We start from the raw sequence: 9,708 nt of genomic DNA on the forward strand, positions 1-9,708 counted from the left end.
TGTTTGTTGGAGCTCGCAGGATGTGCTGTTGGATATTTTAACAGCATCACTTCTTACTTCTTCTAATAATTGATTTAGTTCATTAATGTGAATTGGGTGCAGCCATGCACAGCCAGGGGTTTCCATTTCCCCAGTGGGCCATTGTTAAGGGCATGGAGCACATCTGGGAGATGGGTTCTCCATGGGGACAGGTTCCCATCTCCTCATTTTTTCAACTGCTCTTTTAACAACCCCTTCACCCATTCAACCAATCCTGCAGCTTGTGGTTTGTCTGGGATATGAAAAACCCAGCAGTCTTAATCACTGCATTTCTCACAGTAATAGAAAAAGCATTCTGCATCACAGTATCAGCAAATCCTATAGAAATAGCCAATTTCATCCCTTCCTCCTTTATGCCTTGTATAGAGTTCACAAAGTTTACCACTGACATTTGGGTCTTGGGCAGTCCTTTTCTGTAGAGTATTTAGTGTCACAGTGAGCAGCTAAAGCTGACATATTAGTACTGTCGGCCTTATTTAATAGTATCAATTTTTAATTACATAGATAAAAATATAAATTATTGTGTTATATTACATATAAGTATTACGATTAATTTGTTATTATTAATATTATCATTATAATTATATCACTTGCACAAATGAACCTGAGCTCAAGAATGAAACCTTCTGTCACTCCGTGTGGGAGTGACAACAACAATTTTTCCTTCTGTTGGTGCTGTTTCCAAAGTGTCATTAACAAAGTTCACCCCCATCTTCCCAAGCCCACAAGTTCTTTTCCTTTTCCATGTGCAATTTTTGGATGCATTTGAAGCCATCCAGGGGTGCAGCCTCTTTTACCTGACTGCCCCACTGCTCCCACGGGGCTCCGACCTCAGCCCACTCCAGAGCCAGGGAACTCCAGGGAAGGGCTTCCCATCTGGGAATTTCTGATGGCACTGATTCCTCACATTGACATTGAACAAATGACATTTTGTTGGGATCTGGCCAGACTGTGCCAGTTTTTTTGTGCCAGTGGGCAGGGTCAGCACCAAAGGCACAGACTCCAACTGAAGGAATCAGTGTCATTTCCTGCAGCTCAAAGCAGCAAAGAATCACAACAGGAGCAGCTCAGCAATGCACCCAACCATCCCCACCAAAGATTGCCTGCAGTGATTGAGAAAGATCCAGCCCCAGTTACCCTCAGCCTTTACTATCCCCCAGACCCACACAGCAGCTGGGGAAGCTGTCACAGCCAAGGGCTGCAGAGCCACTCCTGGGCACTGGCAATTCCTGCAGGTGCCTCCAGCCACAGCTGAGGCTCCAACCCCGCTGGGAGAGGGCCCAGCTCTGACAGTGCTGAATGGACAAACTGACAGCACTGCTAGTGTGGCAACATCTGGTTTCATCCTCTCTTGGGTCCCCCCCAAAGCCTGGCCAGGGCCCCAGGAGGAGCCAAGGGAGGTGACTTTGACCATTCAGCCCCAAACAAGGCCAGATGTCAGATTTCATGGCCTTGTCTGGCTTCTAAATACACAAAGGTCAATACACGTTTCACTAAGGAGTGGCTACATCTATCACAGTGCTAATGACCATGCATATTTCATCAGGGAGCAGATACAAAGATAACCTTTGCTTGGAAGGTTCATCCAGAGGCCACCTTTGGCTCAGGGCCTGCTGTTCAGGCCTCACTCAGGGCTGCTGTCCAGGCCTTGGCACTTCAGGGACGTGCTTTAGTGCTGGGCTTGGCACTGCTGGCTGAGCGGCTGCACTGGGTGAGCTCAGAGGGCTTTTCCAACAGAAAGGATTCTGTGATTCCATGATTCTATCCACTGCATTCAGCTGGGTCCATGTTAGCAGCATTCATTTGCTCAGAAAGTCTCCTCTTGCCCAGCTCCTGTGGCCTGATGCTTCAGCTCCTTCAGCTCCTGGTGCTGAGCTGCTCATGCTGAACGAGACGACTCGGAGAGAAGAACACAGTCCATGCAATTCCTTCTGGGACACGGAGAGGGGAGGCTGTGCAAACAGGAGCATTGTTTGCTGTGGCCTCCTCTCTGCCCTTCACGCCTTTCAGCGCTTTGAACCAGCCAAGAGCTTTCTCCAAGAGTGCAATGGAGCAGCTGCTCCTGCTCCTGGCTCTGGCTCTCTCCAGTCTCTGCCCTTGCCTGCTTCTGTCCCTCGTGCTGTGCCCTCTGTTCCCCCAGGGCTGGCTGGCTGCTGCCCAGGACTGTGGCACTGGCACAGATCCAGTGCTCCAGAGCCTCCTTTCTGTGCCCTTGGAGCTGCCTGAGCACAGCAGCCTTTTCCATCTGCAAGCTCCGCATGGACAGGGAGTGCCCAGCTCCGTTCCTTGCACAGCCTCCAGGAGCCCAGGGCTGCCATCTCAAGTCCCTGCTGGCACTGGGGGCTCCCAGGTGCCTCAGGCTGCTGTGACACCGCTGCACATGGGAGGGAACAGGGGCAGGGCTGTGCTGAAAGTCAGCTCCATCTGCTGCTGCTGCTGCTGCTGCTGCTGTGGGGTCATTTGTGCAGCCCTGGCCCAGAGTCAGGGATCACATCCTGCCGGTCTCTTCCAGCCCTGGCTGCTCAGAGTTTGGGCCCTGGAGCCTCAGGTGGGCAAAGGCAGCTGCTCCTGGTCCCTCTGTGTGCCCGTGTTCAGCAGTGCTGCTCCATCAGTCTGTGCCCAGCAACGGGGAAAAGCCTCAGCCCTGCAGGGCCAGGAGCTGCCGGGCTCTGCCTGAGCAGCTCAGCCAGCAGGAAGGGAGCTGCTCCACACGGGAACCAGGAGCAAAGGACATTCCTTTCATAGGACATGTTTTCTATTTAAAGGAAGAAAAAAGAAAAAGGGAAAAAAATAGGTAAATTGTAAAAGATAAGAATAAAATCCAAGTGTTAGTGAAAAAAGATAACATAATGTTAGTGAAAATAACAAAACATAAATGCAAAGTTACATTCTTTGCATTAAGAAGTGAATTATTTTAAAAAGAGAACTCAGTTATTTATATTGTAAATGTGCTGATGGCATGGATCCATCTTGCTGACCTCAGCACCCGTTTTTGAAAAGTTTTTGAGGTTGTTTCCAACATTGTTAAATTGTGGGTGAAGCAATGGGAAATTGCTTTGTGCCCTGCCACCTCCAAGCAGGACTGGGAATGGAAACTCTGTCAAACCCCAAATCCTTTAGAAGATGCCCTTCCTTCTCAGCCTGGAAATGAGCTGCACATTCCTGTTGAAACTGTCAGGGGTTTCTTAAAGACACAAAGTCCCACTGACAGCTTTTTGCTCTGGTTTGGCAGTGCAGAAGGGCAATTCTCCATCCACCAGCTCCAGACTGCACTGCCTCAGGAGCACGGCCCACTCACCAGCTTTGGCCCACTCGTGGCACTGCTAGAGGAGGAAGAAAGTGCAACTGCACAATTCCAGCCAATCAAGAAGGAAGAATGGGACAGACAAAACAGCCTGTGCAGATCCAGGTGTTCAGCTGGGACTGTGGAGAGTTTGGGTCCTTGCCAATTGGATGTGTGTCCCCAGCTGCAATCTCTGGGCCTGCAGCAGAGTCTCACTCACTGCCAAAGCAGAAAGCTCAGGCGCTGTGCTGGCAACGGGCTCGTCTGATGCAGAGCTGTCAGAGCAATGTGAGGGCAGAGCCAGCCCAGCTGGGCCCAGGGCTGAGCCCAGCAGAGCCCTGGCAGAGCCCAGAGCAGCCTCAGCAGCCGCAGAGCCCGGCTGCAAGGAGAGAAAGCAGAAACCGCCCGTCAGCTGAGGGCTCCTGTGCCCTTGTGCCAAGGCCTGCGGGGCCCAGGCCATGCTGGCTGTGCCCAGAGCTGTGCCCAGAGCTGCCCATCCCTGCTGCCTTTGGCAGCAGAGCAGGAGGGCAGGACATGTGCCCAGCCTGCAGCCAGCCACGGCACATCCAGCCCTCAGCAGTTGCCCAGAGCCAAAAAGCAGCTGGGCAGCAACTGAAGAATTCATTGCATCTGCCCCAGCAAAGGGGGAACCTTTGGTGCCCGGCCAGGCCGTGCCAGGACCAGATCTGGGAGCATCCCCCTGCCTGTGGACTCACCTGCAAATTGGGCCTGGAGCCTGGCTTTGAAGAAGGTGCCAGAATCCAAGTCCATCATCTTCAGCTGGCCAGGCCGATGAAGAGATTGTCACCCTTGAGCTTGTCCTTGGTGTCTCCAGCAGCAGCCCTGCCTGGTACAGCTTCTCCAGGGGCTCCTTCTCCTTCCCTGGGGCCAGACCAGGCTGTCAGGGCTCTGCCCAGGACCCCAGCCATCCATGAACCAGACAAACCAAACCAGGGGGGATGGTGGCCACCAGTGCTTGCCACACCTGGTCTCCAGCTCAGCTCCAGCTCAAGAGCTGCGTGTTCCCTTCTGCTGACCCCTGCTCAGAGCTACAGGCAGCACAAAACCAGCCTGGTTTGCTTTGCCACTGAGTGCCAAGAGATGTGTGGAGCTGGTACCTGCCAGGCCCCTGGATCCAACTGTGCATGTGGATCTCTCCCATCTTCTAGGGCAGAGGAACACCCTGCACCCAAGGATGACAGAAAAGCTCTTCTAAGGATGGCCTGTCCGAGGGTTGCATGGACAAACACCTCTTAATGATATCCTGGCACTCTGGGGAGAGAAACCAGAAATCACCAGTCAGCTGGAGAAGTTGTCCCCCTGTTCCCGTGCCCAGGCCATGCTGGGTGTGCCCAGAGCTGGGCCTAAACTTCCCCATGGATGCTCTGTTTGGAGGAGAGCAGGAGAGCAGGACCTGTGCCACCTCCTCAGCAGCTGCCAGAGCGGGATGCCCACGAGCCCGATGCTGTCTCCCAGCACTGGGATTCCCCCTGTGCCCAGAGATGAGGATCCACCTTGAGAAAGCCATCGTGGGAACAAGATCCACCCCCGGATGATCTCCTGGCCCCTCCTGAACGGGTGCTTGCCCATGACCAGGTGGCACAGCAGAAGGCCCAGGGACCAGATCGTCGCTGCCTCGCCGTGGTAGCGTTGGTGCTGGATCCACTCTGGTGGGCTGTAGGACAGGGTTCCTGTGGAACACAGACACAGCTCAGCAGGGGGATGCTGCTGCTCCCAGAGCCCGGCCCCAGCATCCCTGGCCATGTGGGGGCTGCCCCAGAGGCACACGGGGTGAGCGCTGCCCTCTCACCAGCACCTGGGACTTGTGTACAAACTCGGGGCTGGAAAAGAAGCCACTGGTGCTGGAAGAGGGCAGCAGAAACCCTGGGAAGGCCCAACCATGACACACAAAGGAAAAACCCACCCACTGGTGGAGAAAACCCACTCTCCTCCCCACCTGTATGGCCCCCAAAAATGTTAATAAGCCAAGGCAAACAAGGGGAGTGGAGCAGTCCAAGCCCTTCCTTGCCTGCACACCAAACCATCCGGGGCACGGGGTCAGACCCCCCTCTCTGCTACCCCCATGGGGGTTTGTGTCGGGCTGGCTGCCCCAGCTCCAGCCCCAGCCCAGGCCACAGTGGGTGCTGAAGGCTGTCGGCAGGGCTGGCAGCTGCCCCCCCTCACACCCCACCCAAATCAACTCGGCTCCAGCATCAATCTCATCCCGGCTGCAATAGGGGGAAGCCCCGGAGCTGCACCCAGGCTGGGCCATGAGATGCCCAGGAGCATCCCCTGCGAGGGCTCACCTGCAAACTGGGTGTAGGCTGTGTCTTGGAGGAAGGCGCCACAGCCAAAGTCGATGAGTTTCAGCTGCCCGCTGGCCAGGTCGAGCAGGATGTTCTCGGGCTTGATGTCCCTGTGCAGGACCCCGCAGGCGGTGCAGTGCCGCACGGCCTCCAGCACCTGGCGGAACAGCGCCCGCGCCTCCTCCTCCGGCAGGAACCCCCGCTCCGCCAGGAAAGCCGAGAGCTCCTGGCACCGCTCCGGACGCTCCAGCACCAGCACGAAGCTGTCGGGGAGCTCGAGCCACTCCAGGAGCTGAATGACAGCAGCACAGCCACGGGACACCTTGGCCAGCAGCACGATCTCCAGCGGCGCGCTGCTGCCGTCGGGCTGCGGGAGGAGCGCGGTGCCGTCAGTGGGGCTGAGGCCGTGCCGGGGCTCTGGGAGCCCTCAGCCAGCCCGGGATGCTCTGCACGCCCCGCTCAGCCCACGCCCGCTCTCCCCGCAGGCTCCCGGCGGCTCCCACCGTGCCGGGCCCCGGCTCATCCCCGCCCGGCCCGGCCCGGCTGCTGCCGCTGGCCCCGCTCACTCACCAGCTCGCCCCAGTGCCGGATGCGATCCCGCGGCACGCGTTTGATGGCCACCTGCGAGCGAGGGAGAGCAGCGGGCTCAGCTCGCCGCCCGTCCTGCCCAGCCCCATCCTCCGCCCTTCTCCTCCTCCTCCCCCTCCGCCCGCCGCCGGCCCCGCCGCTCACCGGGGCGCCGTCCGAGAGCCGCGTGGCCGCGAAGACGCTGCCGAAGCCTCCGCGCCCCAGCAGCGAACCCACTCGGTACCGCTCCTGCAGGGCCTCCTGCGCCTTCCCTGCGGGCGAGACGCGGCTGTCAGCGCTCGGCCCGGTCCAGCAACGGCCCCCGAGCGCGCCCCGAGCGGCCCAGGCCGGGCATCCCCACCTGCCCCGGGCCCCGACGGCTCGGGGCCGGCGGCCGCGCTGCCGAGCGGCCGAGCTCGGGCCGGGGAAGCCGCAGCGGAGGCGGCGGGAGCGGCAGCGTCGCCTGTGTCCTCCGCGGGCCCCGGGAGGAGCCAGGGCCGGGGCCGGGGCCGGGGCCGGGGCCGGGCTCGGGCCAGGCGGAGCCGAAGGGCGGCGATGCCGCCCCCGCACCAGGAACTGACGCCCGCCCAGCAGCGCCACCGCCAGTACGGCCAGAGCCGGGCGGAGGCGAGAGCGCGGCGGGACGGCCGGGGTCGGGCACGGGGCAGCCCCGCCCGGGGCCGGGGGCGGGCCGGGGGCATGGCCCGGCCCGGCAGGGGAGAGGGAGGCGGGGAGAGGAGAGGGACGCCGGGCAAGGGACCCCGGGAGAAGGGTGCCCGACGGCGGGAAAGGGAGACACAGAGAAAGAAAGAGAGAAAGAGAAAGGGTTCTCTCGAATATCTGCTTTTGCTGCTGCTGCTGCCGCCACTGCTGCTGCCGCCGCTGCCGCCGCTGCAACTGAAGCACCGGGGCCGTTCGTCCCCGTGTCCGTTCCCCGCTCGCCCCACGAGCCCCACGTTCGAGCCCCGCGCGCCCCGGGCACAGCCCCTGAGTCTGTCCAAACACGGGAACTTTGCAGCGGTGAGCCCAGATGCAGAGCCCTCACTCCTGCACACTGGCACAGCAATCCCCTCGCTTGCTGCTCTGCATTGGCCTGGCTGAGGGGCAAACACTGTCGGGCCACCTTCCCTTGCTGTAGGATTCCTACCTGACCCAAGCACTGCACTTACATGTCCAGTGTTGCCTTCCAGTAGAACCAGGGGAAGGAAAACTCTGTGTGGCTCATGGTATTTTCAAGTGTCTAAAAATCACTAAGTCACCGATCTTAGAGGTGAGGTGCATCTGGAATTCCTGGGATGGAGAAGTAGTGCAACATGGAAAAGGGGAGCATAGAGATAAAGGAAAAGATCTTGGATTATTTCATTCATTTTCATTTCACTTCTGGAAAGCTGTTTCAGTTTTCCAGGAATCTTCTCCTGTCTCTCTTCCCAAGAATGTCTCATGGAGAACAAGGTCAAGCTTCTGTCACAAGATTTGCCAGCAGGAAATTATGCCACTGGTGAAATTTTCATGATTGTTTGTGCTGGCTTAGGGCAAATTTTGGGAGGAAACCTCCAAAAGGGGTCTGTTTTGCAGAGATAGCCAAAACCTCCACAACGTTGTGTAAGTTGTAAAGCCGGTGTGTTTATTATTACAGCACCGGATGCATGCAGAGATTACTCTCCTTAAAAGGCATGCGTACCTCTGGGAACTTCAGGTCCCTTTTTATCCTCCTCTCAAATACATATCCATACGATTTCACAATAGGTTCATACATATTCATTTTTACAAATTTTGCGTGACATTTGCCACTAGTTCTTCTTTATCAGAAAGAATTCTTAGGTCAGGTTGACCTGCTTTCACAGCAGGCTCTCTGTCTCTCTTTATCACCCTCTGTCCCGTCCCCCCCTTAGCTCTGTCCTTCACTGAATCAGATTCCCTGAGCCTAGGCTTTGCAATCAGGCTACATAGCTATGTTTTCTAACCACAGACTCAAAGATGTACATTTCACCTAAATCAAAATGGATTTCTACTCTGGAAAATTTCTACTCTGTCTCAGAAGCACTCCTCCCTCTGTCCCTCACACGCTGGCCCTGCCTGGTGTTCCTCATCCCTTTCCCCACCGCTCTCCTGCCCTTCCCCTCTGCTAGAAGGCGGACAAAGCTGCCTTGGATAGCAAAGTCAATGGCAGCCAGTGTGAAGAGAACATGGAGGAGCTGGATGAGAGGATGCAGGAGTTGCAGAGCCAGATTTCAGGCCAGCAGCAGCACTGGAACAGTACCCAGCAGCAGTTCAGCGATGAAATTGAAGACAAGGTGAGGGGTACCTCATCGCCACCACGAGGAACTGGCACCTTTGGGACTTGACAGCCTGAGACAGCATCCCTCTGAGGATCCCCCTCCAGGCTTTTCCCTGGAGAGCTCCATGTCACATCCTGGAGCAGCTGGCTGAGGCTGTGCACCTGTTCACAGCTGGATCGCCTGGAGCTGAAGACTTTCAGTAAACACCGGGAGGATTCCTGGAACAGGAACATGGAGGAACTCGAGGATAGGCTGTTGCGTGAAAACGCTGCTGGGATTAAGAAGTGAGTGCAATGGAGATTCTGATGGCTTTGGGGACAGTGATGGCAACTGCTCCTGCCAGGCAGGGCTGTCACACACCATGCCCTGAGCTGGGTCATGCCCTGCCCTCCTGGCCGTGCACACGGGGGAGCTTTGGTGCCAGAGAGGGGCTGAAAGCGCAGCAGGGGCTGCTTGGGATGGTGGCATGGGTGCCTGTGCCCTTCACCTGGCATCAGCCAGCACCTTGGGGATGGGGAGAAAAGGCTCAAGAGCCCACGGTTCACCCTGCAATGGCCGTGGCCCTGTGCAGTGAGCTGCCCAGCAGCTGGCTGCTGCAGGGAGCTGCTGCCTGTGTGCTGCAGGGCTGTGGCCCCAGGAGCTCAGCCAGCCCTCTTCCCTCCCCCTCCTTAGGCAGCTGCCAGTCCCTTTCTCGTGCCTGTCCTGTGACCGCATGCTCAGCGTGCAGGTTCCTGGCCAGTGAGTAGCACCAGTGCCTCGGGGGCAGCGGGGCTGGCATGGGGGGAGATGGGTGCCAGCAGTGACCCGCTGTGCTGGCACAGGGGGACAGTGTCTGCTTGGGAGGGGCTGATGTGGGGAGCCCCCTCTGCAGCCCTGCCCATCAGCAGGGGCTGTGGGGGCTCATCCCAAGGGCTACAGGCAGCGGGATGCCATGGGCTACAATCCCATGGCTTTGGGGGGGCTGCCTCCAATAGGAACAGGTTCTTTGTCTCCTGTCACACACCTGTGACTCCTGCCCTCCCCAGGTACCCCGAGACACTCCCGTATTTGCAGCCCATGCCCCCCAGCAAGGAGCCACCGCCCAGCCAAAGGTGAGGGCCCTGAGGAAACATCCCCAGTGCCTGGGGTGCAGAGCAGCCCTGACACAGCAAGGAGGGCTCTGCACCTGGGCTGGGGCAGAGCAGCCTGGGGGGACGGGGCAGGGCAGGGGAGCAGAGGGCAGCTGTGGAGGGCC

The 9,708-nt window shown here is 58.0% G+C and overlaps 1 protein-coding gene across 1 annotated transcript; it reads right to left on the reverse strand.

The window, feature by feature from the left end:
* Positions 1–4,487: 4,487 nt before the first annotated feature.
* Positions 4,488–7,870, reverse strand: LOC143692625 (serine/threonine-protein kinase pim-1-like). The gene is given in 7 exon segments (XM_077172877.1): positions 4,488–4,594; positions 4,837–5,013; positions 5,629–5,995; positions 6,199–6,249; positions 6,361–6,501; positions 6,503–6,610; positions 7,835–7,870. Coding segments are annotated over 7 exon segments (987 nt in total).
* Between the last annotated feature and the right edge of the window lie 1,838 nt (positions 7,871–9,708).

Source organism: Agelaius phoeniceus, assembly GCF_051311805.1.
Source record: "Agelaius phoeniceus isolate bAgePho1 chromosome W unlocalized genomic scaffold, bAgePho1.hap1 SUPER_W_unloc_2, whole genome shotgun sequence".
In the NCBI taxonomy this organism is placed as follows: domain Eukaryota; kingdom Metazoa; phylum Chordata; class Aves; order Passeriformes; family Icteridae; genus Agelaius; species Agelaius phoeniceus.